Consider the following 15921-nt stretch of genomic DNA (forward strand, 5'->3'; position numbering starts at 1 on the left):
TTGCGTTCGCACGATTGAAAAGACACAGACGGCTCTAAACGTGTTCTTTGGGCGCTTCCCCCTGCCGCCACTTCAGAGAGACGTTGAGATTCTTCGCAAGTACGCTCTGTTGGCGGCGGGCAACCACGAGCTGGCCGCCCTGGTGTGCGAAATAATGGAGAAGACCCTGAAGGACGCTCGGTCCAACGTTCCGCTCTTGAATTACGTGGACGATCACCCCGACCTGGACGAGTACTTTCTCGTCAGGGTCGTGGAAGCGGCCAAGACATTCGCGAAGCGGTCCACCGTCTGCGAGTGGTTTTTTCGGCGGATGCGCGAGTATTATTCGAAAGAAGAGTACGACACCATGATGACCTCTCATTCTCGGGCCTTCAATTACCGAAACGATTGGATCGACGTTAAACTCATGGCCACCGTGCTGGCCGAGGGCGTGGTTTGCGAACTGAACCCTACCGTGATCGAATTTATAAACGAGTTGCGGAAGGACGAGCGTAGGTTGTTAGGGCTGTTCGAGCGATACCGTGAGGCGGTGTCCACGTTTGAAAACTACAGGCTGGATTGGGCCGGCCTGATCAAGAGAGTCAGGCGGATGCCTCGCGAACGGATCCCGGGAACAGACTGGAGCGAGCGCGTCCATCCGAGCCTCGCGGCCAAACTCGCACACGGAGACGCGGCGGTGAAACTGTTCGAGCTCGTGTGCGACGCCGAAACGGAAGAAGACGCAATGAGCTCCGTATTTAGAGAAACTTCTTCTTCAAAAGGCAATTTGGATTACGGGTCGGTGTTTCACGACATGGATCTGTGGACCACCGTGATCGAAAAGACTACCGCGATAGCCGAGCGGCTCTTGGACAAGCACGCGGACGTGTTTGGTTTTCTGGAGAGGCGCGAAGGCAGAGTATCGGCCGGGAACGAGGCCTCCGAGGTTGTGCTGCGTGCGATTGCGCGCGCCGCAACACCTGGGTGGGCAAGCACTTGTGGCGAGAACTGGTGGCAGCCGAGCTCCTGAGGAAGCACGACTACGACGCGGACGTCGTGTTTAGACTTTACGGGAAACTCGTCTATTCCACCACGGGAAAGGAGTTTTCGAGCGGGGACGTGCCCATCGACGTGTACGAGTTTCTCAAGGACAATGATCCGCCGACCGGGACTAGCCCCTCGATGGAAGTGTTTCGCATGATGCGTCCCGAAAATGTACACGGTAAGCCAGTATAACCACTGATTTTTGTTTACATCTTATATTATTTAACAACTAATTTCTGTAACTCTTGGACATTTTGCATCACTCAAACTATTTACGCCGAGAGTGTAGTCGACAGTAGGCCGGCATATCACCTGGTTTATACCTGTGCGTGATTAATTTTGTAATTATTTTTGTATTTTTTGTAACTCTTGGACTCTGGTGCATTAGTATTATTCTCCTTTATTTTCCTTTTCTTTGTCTTCTATTCATCTGTTTTGCTTTTCTTTTTCTTTTGCCTTCCCCCATTTGCCTTGTCTCCCCTTTTCTTCCTTGACAACCTATTCCTTGGGGTCGAAGAAGAGGAAGTTTGAAATACAATTCAGTTGATAGTTCAGCGCTGTGTGAGTGTATTTTTTTGTGTGTTTGGATTTTGACCAAAGGGCCACCCACACTAGCGAGAAAACGCGCTCGGCGCGCCGATCGCGTTGAAAACGCGTTCCGCAAAATCGGTTGAGCGGGAAGATTTTCCTGCCGCTCGGTATGCCGCTTGCCGCTGGCGCAGACGCGCCAATCAGAGGCGTCACATCCAGTCACGTGCGATGCCATGGCAACGCTTTCGCGAGAAAGTTGAGCCGCCGAGTAGTGGCGAGCCCAGGCGAGCCAGCGAACAATCTTTCCGCCATGAGCCTAGAAAACAACACGAGGACGATGGAGCGCTTTATCGAAACGGTACGGATGTACCCGTTTCTATACGATAAAAAACACCCGGAGTTCAAGGAAAAAGCGGAGAAGCTGAACCGATGGGCGATTATCGGCGAGGATTTCGGTCTCACCGGTGAGTTATTTTGCGACCTACTCGAGTTGTGTGAACGCCTCTCGCGCCGACTCCGTGATGTTAGCGCACGGGTTCCCGTAATGGGTTCCGAAGTAACTTTCGAAGAAATAAGCACAGGTGTCTGTTGGGCTCAGCAGCTGATATGAAGCTGGTTCAGGCAGGGGCGGATGCAGGAATTTCCTAAGGGGGGGGGGGGGGGGGGGGGAGGGGGGTCAGGTGTTGGTCAACGTACCATTTGTTTAGGAAACCCCTCCCCCTTTCCCTCGTTTCATGCCCTAAATTTTACACATGCAGAAATCAAGAGGGGGATCAGGACATCCGGACCCCCCCTCTAAATCCGCCCCTGAGATTAGGGGGCCTTCATGTGCGCTTCGCTTGGGGTGATGACATCTGGCCATTTTGTTCCGAACGCTCGTTTGTATTTTTTTGTTTTCAAGCGCGTGAAAGGACGTGTCTCTGCACGCGCTCGTGGCGCTGACTGTGCTACGGCGACTTTTTGTTACCGGAGATTTCTTTGTGTTTTCCCTGTGAGCTCGTGCTGTCGGCATCGGGTACTACAAACGATGGCATCACCCTAAACAGAAGGACATCTAGGCGCCTAGCTTAGTTATGACAGCCGTGCATCGACTCTCTTTTGCGGGCACAGCAAGCTTCTCGGGCTTGCTTTGCCCAGTTTTGTCTCAACAATGCAGTAAACCGTTTCTAAATTTCTAATGGAGGCATATACCGTGCAGGAGAAGCAGCCGCGGCCAAATTTAAGAATGTCAGGGACCGCTGGTTGAAGATTGTTTCCGGTGTGCAAAAACCGAGGAGCGGCTCCAGCGGAAATGTTGGAAAAGTAAAAACAAAGTGGGTTTTATTTGACGTGATCAACGACGTTCCTAAGAACACGCCGCACTACGCTGAAAGGTAATCTGTAACTATGGTGCTCATGTGAGCATGTGAAATGATTGCGTCTAATTTGAGAGGGTACATTTTTGGTTTTATTAAGGACCGCCACAAACTTGCCGGTTGAGGAAGATAGGTATGATGCTGTATTTTTCTTTTCCTGTCTGCTACGTTTTACCCTAGAAAACTCCTTTATAAACTTACGCATTTCACTGCCCCAGCGTTTTTGTTAAGCAAGGCTTATAGCTACTGTTATGCAGGGACACAGAGCAGCCCTGCACATCCAGTTCGAGTGCAGCAAGTCTTGACCACGCAGAAAGGTAGACACCACTCATGTTTAAATTACCTGTGGTCAGAGCACAACAAAATGTGGTACTAACTTTAACCAAATTTCTACGCACAGCTGTCCCCTGAGCCCTGCTAGGGTTGTTTTTGAAGCAATGTAAGCATACTTTATATTGCTTTGTCGTAACCTCTTTCCTGTGGCATGGCCTGTGCCATGAGTGAAACGCCGCACATCTGCAATAAATAATCCAGGTACTCCAATGGCCCTGCTCTCTTGCTATCGGAGGAAAACAGCCCAAGGTGTGCGGTCTCAATCCTTTATTGGTGCTGCAAGGTGCACTGCATACTCCTCTTACAATACTGAAGCACAAATTCACAGTCTGCCTTTATTTTGCAGCATCTATGAACACCCAGGCACGGGAGCCGATGTAGGTCCTTCACGGTAAGAAAATCATGTCTTCAATATTCTTGTACGTCCTGGCTGATTTGCTTCCTTTGGTTTGCCCAGATCAGCCAAGAGGCCTGCTGACCAAGTGCCATCATCCCGGTACTTACGTTGTTTCCTATTAAAAAATACTATTGCGTGAAAATCAACGTTTGGACTGTTTTGCAGAAAAAAGAATCAACGGGGCCAGGATAGCTTCGAGGACTCTGTGCAGAGCGTCCTCCACAGCTGCTCGGCAACATTGAACGCCATCTCGCACAAGGCCGACACGCCTGTCATTAAAAACGACTGTACGGCGGGGGCACAATGGATTGAATCCAAACTGGCATTGCTTTCACAAAAGCTAAGATGTGAGGTAATGCATAAGATCAACCAACTGCTGTATGAGGCTGAGATGAAGATGTTGGAATGAATGCTCAACCGAAACGTCATTGTTCGTGTTATTTATCTAAGACTTTGGTCTTGCAGATCTATACTACAAATTAAGGAAGCACGTTACTTACAAATTTAATCGTGTACACTTTCTATACTTGATGTTCGCATCCTTCAGAGAAGACATCAATATTTCGTTGAAAAATTAGTTACTTTGATGATCGGTCATTACCTGCTGTCCCGCTCGAGTTACGATTCTTTCTTGCCACGGGACCTTTCCCTCGTTGAGGAAGTATGTGGCCAGTCGGTCCCGTACTTCCAAAGCAGTCCTGAAGTACAAGATTACACAATGTCTGTCAATGGAATGAAAAGTCAGCAGGCATAGCATTTTCGGTAATGCACGCAAGTAGGAAATTGCAAACCTAAATATCACTTTTTTATCCCCGCGGCCCATCTGCTGGAATAATTACCCGGGAGAGTGGGACCCCAGGCCCGCCATGTCCCTCAACGGCAGCCCCCTGTCGTCATTTCTCCATGACCCATGTGTGAGATTTCCCTGCCAGTCCTCGCTGTCCACATAACCCGGAGGATTGTACGCTGACCTTGACATGGCAGAATTCTTGAGCAGAAAGTTGTGCAAAGCCACGCACGCCTTCACAATATTTTCTGTTGTTTCTTCCGAGGCTCGAAATGCTCTTCGTAGAATTCGCCACCTGCTGGCCATGATCCCAAACGCATTCTCTATGAGCCGTCTCGCACGGCTCAGCCGGTAATTAAAGGTGGCCATTTTCAGGTACTCTTCCCGGTCAGGTTCCCTGTTTCTGCAACTTTGGAGCTCTGAAGAAATATGCAAAATTGAGACGTCAGTATTAACCACCGCATGCGTAACATTGTCTCTGATTAAGCTGACTATCGAGCAATAGTGTGCCAATTCTGGCAGGCTGCGCGCTCGTGTTTTCCGGTTAAAACCGACAGATTCTGCACAGACGAATGCATCTGCTAACAGAATAAAATAATGGCATTTCCTGCAAAGTACATTTCCATAAATAACTAATTTCATGACGTGCGAAATGAGTATGCAATAATTTTTAAATAAAAAGAAAGCACAATGCTGTTTTCTTTTTTTACAAATAAATAATGTAAGCTATACTATACGAAAATCAATAGCAAGACTTGCCGCGCCCAGGATATGGCCTCATGAGAAAGGGCTTCAGCGGAAACGCCTCATCCCCGACCATTAAGTAGGGGATCAGGCCTGCAGAGCCCACATTTGCAGGAGGAGGGATGCCATATCCGCTGTCAGCTAGAACCCCGAAAAGTGGCGTCCTTGAAAAAACCCCTCCATCACTCTCTCCGCCATAATGACCGATGTCAACATACGTGAAGCTGAAATAAAACAGCAGGTAGAAGTCGATACATTCAATATGATGCAATATAAAGTACAAAATTTTAGTATCCTCGTTTTCTTAGTAGTGGTAGCTTTCTTTGCACTCATAACCAAGATGCCATGCTATTAAAAACACTTATTTAAATAATTGATCAAATGAATCCTACCTGTAGCGTGCATCACATACTGCCATAAGAACTGTACTAAATGTCTTCTTATAGTTCAGGTTTCTTGCACCTGAGTTGCTGGGGCACTCAATGTTGACATGTTTTCCATCAATGCAACCAATACAATTAGGAAAATTCCAGAGTAAATCTATCTCTGCTGCAATCTAAAATAATGGTGGTCACAAAAAAAGTGGGAAGTGAGCATGGCATAGTGTGACCTAACAGGTACCGTCCCTAACCTTTTTCCATTCGGTTGGCCCCTGTGGAAATTTCACGTAGATGGGCTGCAGAATGTTCCACATTGCAGCGCATGTTTCCTTCACAATCCCAGCCGCTGTTGATTGGCCCACCAAAAAATTAAAAGACGAACTACGGAATGTGTCGCCATTTGCAAGGAATCTGGAATCACAAAAGAAGAGGTGTCTTGGTAATACGCGCGTTTTTTTTTCTTACAACGCTCGCTTAGCGCACCTCGCAGTTGCTTTTAATTCTCCGCAAGACCTGCTTGCTCACTCGGAAGATTCATTATAACATCAAGATAGCGATATGCTGACGTCGTAATGCCAATCCCCCCCCCCCCTTTCCCCCCCCCCCCCCCCCCCTTTACCTGACGGTGATAACAAGCCGGTCGTGTGCTGATATCGGGTCGCGGAACGGCGTCACCTTACGTTCGATCGCTGGACGGATGAGTTCCAGCAAGGAATCAAATGTGCTGGGTGCCATTCGCAGGAAGCTGGAGACCAAAAAGCGATAAAAAAAACATCCGTTTACCATTGTATATGGTGAACACTTTTAAGGTAGAGAATGGTTGTAGTTACTCACTCTCGAAAGTAAATTTCGTCTGTGGCGCGCAGGCGAGGCAGCAAAGCACTGGCCTGTCCTTCCAGATTTCGGTAGCGCAAGCTTGGTCGAACCCACCATCTACGTTTCTTGGCTTTTTGGAAGCGCCGACGACGGAGAAGTAGTGAGCACACAAGAATGATTGTGTTGACCGTAATTACGAGCTCATCTGTACCTGTCATGACTCGATCACGGTGTGGACTCGATCTTCGGCGAGCAAAAGCGTCCCTCGCCCGCTCGATTGCCTCGAGGATCCTCGAGATATTGCGGGAAATCATGCGCTCGCTCGGATGCTTCAAGAGTGCGCGAGGCCTCCTGTGCTGTCAGGTGACATTCGCGGCGGCAGAACTCTATCTAGTGTGGTCTTCAGGATGCGGGACGCGTTTTCCCGCGATCGGCGCGCCGCGCGCGTTTTCTCGCTAGTGTGCGTGGCCCTTAACTGTCTACTTGCGCTGGTTCGTGATGATGCGTTAAAATAGCTCATAATTTAGTTTACAACGTTAAATTATCACTGTTTATATTGCTGAGAGTTTTCACTCTTCGCGTTCACCATTGCGACTGCCGTCCTTCAGCTGGCAACGTTGCTTTCTTTCTCTCGTGTTCTGTCGCTCTCTTTTGCGATCTTTCACTCGGGACCCCGGGTACAGTGGCTACAAGGAGAAGTGTGGCGAGCGCGCCGGCTCAGGCGTGGCACTTCGCCAGGGAAAAAGTAGATGGCGCTGCGGCACTTATACACGTTAGCGGCGCGCTGAGGCAGCATTGGTAAGGCTGTGTTTTTATTTGATTACGCCTCCGTATGTCTCACCATATAATAGAAATGGAATGTTTTTTCGTAGTTAACTAAAACTGAACGTCGGAACTATCATTTTCTAATTTTGAAGAAAAGGAATTAGTGAAATATCACGACGTGCGGGCACATATCGACGGCTCGGAAAGTGGGGAAATGTGTTCGACTACGTAACATTTGCAAATATTTTGCCACCCAGTGCTATTTTGAATAAACAGAGTCACTGACCACTATTCTTTGCCTTACCTTATGAGTAGCTAAGCGTGAGCGCGTGAAAAAATATGCCCTTGTGTTAGTCGTCAAATACGCAGTTGTCAAAAGGTAGAAAGCATTTTATATGTACAGAGCTTTTAACGTTCGTATCGTTGCATGTTTCGCAGGTGCTCACCGTCGTCCTCGTCTCTCTCTGCGCTCTCGTGCTCAGCAGGATGCTAACACTCGGCTATCCTATGAAAAATTGCCTCAATTGTCTTCTTCGTCTTCGCAGTCGTTATGATCGGGTTCGTTGTCTAAGTCGAAGGCATAGTAACGCTTCATCTTGTCAATCGGGGCCGTAGACGTGTAGAAACGCTAAGTGATCGGCCCGGAATGTCCTCTATACGATATGTGTCATTTGGAAGCTTCTCCGTTACTACGTAGGGACCTTAAAACCTTTTTAAAAGCTTTCTTGAATGTCCTATATAGGAAGTGATTCTCTCTCCACCACGACGATGTCTCCGGGCTCAAAGGTCGAAGCGCTGCACCGCTTCTTATTGTAGCGACGTTGCTGTTTTTCCTGATCTGTACGAATGGCGTGTATGGCCGCTGTCGTCTTGTCGCCAACTCAGTTTCAGTTACGTTGGTTTTGTCCCGTGGTGCATCTCCGAGGGACAATGAAGACGATTTTATTTAATTTTTTTAAGTGGTGTTTTAATGCTTCTTGGGAACATAGCATGCCGCCCAATTTTTTGTAGACATTTATGACGCGTATTTATGTGCCGATGAAAGAAGTAAAGAAACCGAAACTAAACCATCTCCAGTCTCGTTTCTGGGCCTCCGAAAACGGAGGTGACGTAGGGAGTGACGTCAAGTGTGAATAGTCGGTATCGGTAGTATTTAGGAGATCGAGACTCTGGTTATCGTGGTGGGTTATAGCAGCGCGGTGGCGCGGTCATAGAGTAATATAGTAAACGTAAAGAGAGGACACAGGAACCGATTCGCGGCCCAGATAGTGCGTTTCATACCCTCCGCTACGTGGCGCTTTTCTACAATTTGGTTTAGAGTGCCTTCATACACACGCGCTTTTGCTTGAGTGGTGACATCTCAGCCATTTTTCCGCCCAATCGTTTTTTTATGCAATTTGAAGCGCGCGCAATCCGGTGTCACTCAGCTCGAGCGCGTAGCCTTGGCTAATTCAGAGAGGCCATTTTACCGCCCAAGCCACGGACCGAGTGCGCGAGAGCGTCACGCGCTGGCACATTCAGGGCAACAATGGATGTCTTCACCCTGAGACAGACAGACATGCAGGCACCCTAATTTGGTTAAAATTAATTAAAACTCTTTGTGTGAAAAGTATTTATATTTTAAATGACAATGCTTTAAAATTGTTTAAAGTACTTAAAACGACTAAATAGTTTAAATCAAATGCGTCACAAAAACCACGTGATGAATGGCGCCTGCCATGGCCTGCCTGCCTGCACGCCGTCACCTCTGCATCATTCTGCATGGCCTCTGCTCGTCCCTGCGTCGTTCGTCTGTGCCGTGCGTGCCTTCCATCTGTGCTTTCTGCTGCATCATGTTCGGTCGACTTTGCATCAATCAAGGTGATGCATGACCGCCCGCGTGCTCGCATGCTCGGCGTGAATTCGTGGAGCCGATCGGTTCGAGCTTCTCGCGCTGTTGTTTCTGCCGGGCTGTCTGGCTGCACTTGAACGTATGTGCATGTTGATTTTCGATGAGATTGTTTTAAAAAAGAATTTAACTTACGACCCTGCACACGACGTTGTCCATGGGTTTACAGATGACGGTGTTGAACGAACCTCGACATTGCAGATAGAGCCTTGGTTGTTATGCTGTCTGAAATTTCCAGGAGGTGCGTTTAGCCCCTTGCATACACTGCTGTGCACACTTCAATAACGTCTTCTGTTTAACGCAGCCTCCTCATTTCTCTCATTCGGAAGCTTTAAGGGGCGGTGCAACGATATTCAATTAGAATGTTTTTCACTTTACACAAGCTTACTGGGACTAGTGGGGCTCAAGGATACTCGCACGCAACGCCACTGACCAAGAAACTCCTTTGTTGCGCTGTAATTTCGAGGACAAAACCGAGTGTTTTCATTCAATCTCTCCTTCGAAAAACCTGATGACGTAGCTGGGCGGTAGCATTACCGCCCAGTGACGATATTTGAATACGGCTCATAGATTGGACCCGAGCATGGCGTGGACACTCGATTTGGGCTCGTGATAATGGATAGCTCGATAAACATTCGGGTAGTGTCCTGTGTCCAATCGCTGCAATGACGACAACAGCCGAACCATAACAATGTCTGGAACTCAGCGCGTGTCCTGTGCCTTGCCAACCCCAGCGCATGGCTATGATCAACATTGGCCGGCATATAATCGGCGCCAGATCACGGCGCCGCTTGTTCTAGCTGCGAGTTGAGGGGATGAACTCTGCTCGTTTTTTTTTTTATATTTTTTTCTGCGACTTCGATTGCGTATGGTGAAAACGAACGGGTATTTCACAGATCAATAACGCCAGGGATTTGTTTTAAGCGGTATTTGCGCAAAATACAAATATCAGTGCTTCGCCCCTTTAAGACTGTTGGCTTCACAGTAAAGTCTGTGGTTAGGGAGCTTCAAACGTAAGCTTGGTGTGTGTGGTCATAAGCCATTTTTTGAAGTTGACAACGAACAGGTTTACTTTGTCTTTGATGTTCCGCACCTTCCCAAAACAACCAAGAGCAATCTCCAAGCCCACAAACTTTGCATTGGAAATTAGGTCGTTGAGTGGTCTTCTATTGTTGAAATTTATTGTTCTATCCATGAGATGAGCTTGCAATTGGCTCCGAAACTCGAGAGACACACTTTTTCAAGGACCTTTATGTAACATGGAAGGAAATTGTGCCCCACAGGTACTGAGTGCCTCACTCTTTCTTGCAATCATATCCCTTGTTTATGCCAAGGAACTTTCTGAGACAGCCATGGCTACAGCCTATTTTTGTGATAGGATGTGCATACTTTTTGATTGTCTAAATAGCTAAAAAATTCAAGAAGACATGGCAGAAGTTGCCTCATGCCTTTCTGAAGGGAGAATCTCAAATACTTGATTTTCTCCACCAATAACTCGGATGGATTTCAGCATGGCAGTTCCAAAGTAGGAGGCAGCCATAAGTCATCATTGGGTGGCAAGTTACTATAAAAAGTGTCCTCATGCTTTGGGATGAGCTTTCAAGCAGCCATGACTTTGATTTCTTACTTACACGACGCCTGCAGCTAGACACACTTGAGAACGTTTTTGGAGCTATATACGACAGATGCTGGGCTGCAACACAAACCCAAAGGTGCATCAGTTCAACTCAGGACTAAAACATCTCTGAATAAAGAAACTGTTCAAGCTGTCGGACAATGAAAACGTAGAGGATAACAAGGCTGACCTCCTAAAGGAGTTACAAATATCTTCGCACCATGGAAGTTTGATTTCAGACATTGTGGAATGTCTTCCAATTGATAACTTCCCGCCACTAGAGGATATTTCTGAGCTGGCATCAGACATCAGGTCTAACATAATTGATGACTCGTCCACTTTTTTATTACGTTTGGGGCTATTTGATCAAGCTTTTGCTTGAACAGACAACTTACAGCTGTGGCTGTTCTCAGCTGCTATCGGATGAGTCTAATAACTTGACCAGGCCTCACCAGTACTGTCTTGTTCCTAAAGCATACCACGTGCCTGGAAAATTCTTCGGGAACTTAGAAGTACCACCACAGGCTGCCTTTCATTTCATTCAGCAACTAGGAAATCACTTTCTTCCCATAATAGAGAGTGTGACACATGTTCGAGGAGTATGTGCCACCTTGTATAGCACACTTTGAGGTCTGGGTGGTTTTAGCCTTTGCCCAGAGTAGTACCACAAAGGGTTTTTAAACTTGTTTTGCAGAATACGCTTGTGTTGACATGTTTGATTTCTTAACCGAAATTTGGACAAAGTTCGACATCTTGTAAACCCTGAGATGGGGAACGATAAAAAAACGGACGAACACAACAAAATCACACAACAACAAAAACGGACGAACACAACAAGAAGATTTTGTTGTGTTCGTCCGTTTTTTTTTTTTATCGTTCCCCATCTCAGGGTTTACAAGATGTCGATTGATTACCAGCTCGCCTGCACTTTCTCACTGTTTACAAAGTTCGGTTGCACTCTTCAGTGGCTAGTAAGAACGAGACAGGTTTAACTGTTAATATTGTATTAAAAAGGGGCGGTTGCCAAACCAAAAACAAAAAGTGCTTATTAAGTGGGCGGTGCAGCTTGCTCTCCAAATATTTGTTTCCCCTTTTGCCAGCGAATGTGTATCACGGCTCCCCAACAGAAATATTTGTCCACTTTCTACAAAATTTCGATAGAAAATAGTGTATAGAGGCTAAAAGTATTTGAAAGAAAATGTATCCACTTTTGTATCCACTGTCCAGAGTTTTTTAGCCGTTTTTTTCTGAAGCCATATTTATTTTCTGAACAATTTCGGGGAATGTTTAGGGGCGTTGAATCTTGTCAGATTTCGAATAGAGTTCTCATTGTTTGGTAATGGCTCGCCCGCAGTGAGTTTGAGGCTATGCAAATTGGTGTTTTTTATATTTGCTGGAAATCGGGAATTTGTACTATCCGGCGTGTCCATCGCACTGTTATTATACTCTTATGACTGGTAATGATAGCGATGACCTATTTATTTTTGCACTTACTTCCCGTACCCGAGTCGGCGTGAAAGTGAATGTATCATACAGCATGTTCTCCGTGGAAAGGTTTTGTTAACTTGGTTCCGCTCAGAATCTATTACGAAGTGTACGATATGCCGAAGTCCTGCATATTCATTTATTTTTGTGAGTGTCGATCTCTTTTGTATAAAACATACGGAGCTTCTGAAGTAAATCATGTATGCATGAATGTGGTCCAATAAAATGTGTTGGAACCACTTACTGTTGTTGGCTCCAAAATGCTCCACCAGCCAGGAGTCAATGCGGCGATTGTGTAACTTGAATGCTTTACAATAGAAAAAAAATATATATATACACTTCTGCTTTGTGAAGTAAGTTGAAATATTATTTGACACATTTTGCAAGAACTCCATCGTAAAAAATAAAGTAAAAGTGCGTCAATATTAAAAAAAAAAAGAATGCTAAAAAAAACAGGGGCTTGGGGAGTCAAGGAACTCCCGAGAGCCGAGCGGGACGGGGAGGAAAGAGAGAGAGAGAAGGGTACCGGAGAAGCGGAGCAAAAATGCCCAAACCGAAACCGAAACTAACTTGACCGGAAACGGAATCAGATTATACTTAATACCGCCCGCTAGGAGCGCTCCCTGTCACTGGTCTATCTGGGCCGCTGGGGCCTATGGCAGTGTCCGCTCTTTACCTTGTGTATATTACTCTATGGCGCGGTCGTTGCGCCGACTCTGTCAACATGGACGAATGCAGCTCTCGCGAGCGAGTTCGAGCTTCCGTTCAGTGACCGAACACCAACGGAACGGGAGTACGTTTGTGGCGGCCACTGCCATCACCCGACGGAGACCGCCCAGTCGGCAACGAGCGGCCCGCATGCCGAAGGACGGACGCGGGGGAGATGCCGAAGGGAAAGCGGCAGCGATCCCGCCGTTCCGGGATCCGGTTCCTCCGCGGACGTCCTCTTTTCGTCGTCAACGAACACGAACAGCTACCCACACGTGAAAACTAGCGTCGCCCGAACGTATACTGGTCTTCAGTCGACCGCTAGAACAGCCATCTACAGCTACCATTTTGCAAAATCTTTTGAGTACCGTGTCAGAGGAGTGCAACTTCCTATACCGCCCATGGAACGCAAATTGGAAAACCCTGGGAGGCCGCAGCGCCATTTGAATCCCCTGGTATCTGGTGGCTGTACTAAAATCAACATGGCGGCACAGCGAAACCAAAACCGAAACTGCACGGCAGCGCCATTGTGTTTGGATGGATGGGCGGTAGCTTGCGCCATCTAGAGTTAAAAATATATATATTGTAGCATTTTGTTTTTGCCCGGTTTGCGCGTTGCTTTGCTAGGCTTCTGCTGCTTTGCGGCTGGTTTTCGCATTTCGATGCTGGTTAATGTGCGTTGAAACGCACACAAGCCAGCGCTGAAAAGCGAGACCAGCAGCAAAGCAGCAGAAGACCTAGCAAAGCAACGAAAGTGACACATACACAAAAAATATGCAATGCTTGTCCTTTTGCGTTCATTTTTATTCAACAGACAGTAGAAAATACAGACGAAATTTCTCACTGTTTTGCACACGAGAAACAAAGAAATGAACAAAAAAACAGGATAAAGCGTTAAGGTTACGTGCGACGAAGGTGATGATATGCGTCCTTGAAATTTGATTATATAAGTAAGCATATAAGTAAAGACCGACGACGGTGTCTTAATTGCAACTAAAGGAAACTAAGCAATGAGTACCAAGAAAAACAGCTCAGCTCTTTGGTATTGAGTCTTCATCGAGAACCTGCCCATTCGTTTTTAATATTATCACAAATTTAGGAGTGAGTCACTGCTAAACGAAACGGGAAACCAGAGCGGATCGCTCTATCGCTCATCCTGAGTTAATCGAAAAATATTTAGGCTCATATTTTCACTCCTCGCGAACAGACGCGTGAATCGCTGACAACAGTACCAAATAAACAGCTCACAGCAAAAAGTTTGCCATCTTTTAAGGTTAGCATATGTGCTCGATCTTGATATGAAAAAGTCTACACAGAAGTCTCCAGTAATTTGACAATGACATATTTCTCGCGGCGAGTGAAGAGCAATCCTGAACAATGATAGGATTTGGTTTTGTGATTGGAAACCATTGCAGCTATTGCCAAAATCAAACAATTAATACTCACTACCACTGCGAGAGTTAGGTTTTGTTTCTCAAAACAGTGAGAAATTTCTCTTGCTCAGAAACTTGAGCAAGAGAAGACCAAAAGAGCGTACCGCACGTCCATTCGAACTCGAAACCATTGATATCCCGGCTTTCGGCAGTCATTGTTTCCGCACTTGGCACATCAGGTGGTGTGTTGATGACGAAAATCCATGCTTGACCACATTACACCAACAACAACAAGTTCCCACGAAAAAGAAAAGATAGCCGCGCGCGCACGAACGCAGGACGAATCTCGCGCCGCGACGCACTCCCAGAAGCGAAACAACTCGCCGGCTCGCGTCCCTCGCGCGTTCCAACGGTCCACCGACTTCCCGGCGCCAGCGGCCAGCGCATCGCGAGGCGAGAGGCGCGGGTTCAGAGAGAGAGAAAGCGCGCCCAGACGCGTTGAAAGAGTGAAAGAGAAAGTTACAATAACAAGCTTCAAAGCCATATTTCCCGGACAATTTCACGAAGGTTGTCAGGGCGGATGTGGCCCTCGTCGATTCGGGAAGATGCCAGCGTCGATGCAACAGGCGTGTCGGCGATTCGGTTGTAGTGGCTGGCTCGGGCTTGCAGGGCACGCTCGATGTTTGTTGCCTCGGCGACAAAATCTTCGACAGTTGTCGGAGGGCTGCGGGCGAGGCCACCAAAGATGTTTTCTCTCACGCCCTGCATGAGGATTCATAGCTTTTTCTCTTCTGTAGCCCGAGGGTCGGCGCGGGCGCTCAGGCGCAGGACGTCCTCTACGAAGCCGGTGACATTCTCGTTGGGGCCCTGGGTTCTGGTTCGCAGTAGGTCCTCGGCTCTCTCTCGGCGGTGGTGGTTGATGAATGTAGCCTTGAGATCGGCCTTGAAAATGTCCCACGACGTCAGGGAGGACTCATGATTTTTGTACCAGTGTTTGGCGGTCCCCAGAAGCGAAAAATAGACATTGTGCAGGCGCTGCTCGTCGGTCCAGCAGTTGTGGCGTGCAACGCGTTCATAATCGTCAATCCAGTCTTCGACGTCTTCGTGCTGCTCGCCGTGGAATGGAGCAGCCGTCCGCGGTACGACGGGCAGGTGAACGACGGCAAGAGCGGCCGGGGTCTCCGACTGGTTGGCCATCGTCGTCCTTCTGGTTTGCTTGGTCTTGGTTGGCAGCAGTCCGTATTCCAGGTCTAGGAACTGGATGTGGCGACTTACTCAGGTCTCGGTGGTGTCTTCGTTGGGTACTCGGGAGCTTGGGTTCGGACTCGTACTGCGGGAACTCGGAGGGGTGCGCTGCACGAACATGCGGTACCCCTCCACCAGAATGTCACGGGTGGTGACCAGAATAACAATAAATCAACAGGAAGAAATAAACGTTTAATGTGGCGAACTTGTGCCCAAAACAAAAAGGGAATAGAAAATAGTAATAAAGCGTCGCGTCGAAGTCGGCGAGACAGCAGAGTCGAGTGTTGGGGCGAAACTGACTCCGCCCGCCTTGCGGAATCCCTTATGTACCCTCGTGGGTTTCTGGATCGTTCGGCGAAGAAGGTTCGGCGCGTAGAACATTCTAACCTCGAATCAGCAAGACAGTTCTCGAATTCACCAGAACATCACATTACAGTGTCAACAAGAACATCACATTACAGTGCCAGCTGCGCGCG

The 15921-nt window shown here is 47.6% G+C and overlaps 1 protein-coding gene and 1 long non-coding RNA gene across 2 annotated transcripts; both read right to left on the reverse strand.

The window, feature by feature from the left end:
* Positions 1–3501: 3501 nt before the first annotated feature.
* On the reverse strand, positions 3502–5876 carry LOC115324846 (protein ALP1-like). Its single transcript, XM_042287739.1, has 6 exons — positions 5802–5876; positions 5563–5726; positions 5186–5394; positions 4611–4845; positions 4241–4337; positions 3502–3754 (listed from the first exon to the last, which is right to left on the reverse strand). The coding sequence occupies exons 1-6, from the start codon at positions 5862–5864 to the stop codon at positions 3743–3745; spliced, it is 780 nt and encodes a 259-aa protein (XP_042143673.1). The 5' UTR covers positions 5865–5876; the 3' UTR covers positions 3502–3742.
* A 299-nt stretch (positions 5877–6175) lies between these two features.
* Positions 6176–6733, reverse strand: LOC121834017. Its single transcript, XR_006077005.1, has 3 exons — positions 6578–6733; positions 6385–6496; positions 6176–6295 (listed from the first exon to the last, which is right to left on the reverse strand). It is a non-coding gene; the product is annotated as an uncharacterized LOC121834017 (long non-coding RNA).
* Between the last annotated feature and the right edge of the window lie 9188 nt (positions 6734–15921).

The sequence above is a fragment of the Ixodes scapularis genome, unplaced genomic scaffold (assembly GCF_016920785.2).
Source record: "Ixodes scapularis isolate PalLabHiFi unplaced genomic scaffold, ASM1692078v2 ptg000247l_1___fragment_3__unscaffolded, whole genome shotgun sequence".
NCBI lineage: Eukaryota > Metazoa > Arthropoda > Arachnida > Ixodida > Ixodidae > Ixodes > Ixodes scapularis.

Bases quoted from the DNA above. Each gene is read 5' to 3' on its own strand.
- LOC115324846 (XM_042287739.1), bottom strand. From the start codon at position 5,864: ATGTGGAACATTCTGCAGCCCATCTACGTGAAATTTCCACAGGGGCCA. The intron at 5,727-5,801 runs GTTAGGGACGGT...CCATTATTTTAG, and splicing joins GGCCAACCGAATGGAAAAAG to ATTGCAGCAGAGATAGATTT. The intron at 5,395-5,562 runs GTAGGATTCATT...GTTTTATTTCAG, and splicing joins GTATGTGATGCACGCTACAG to CTTCACGTATGTTGACATCG.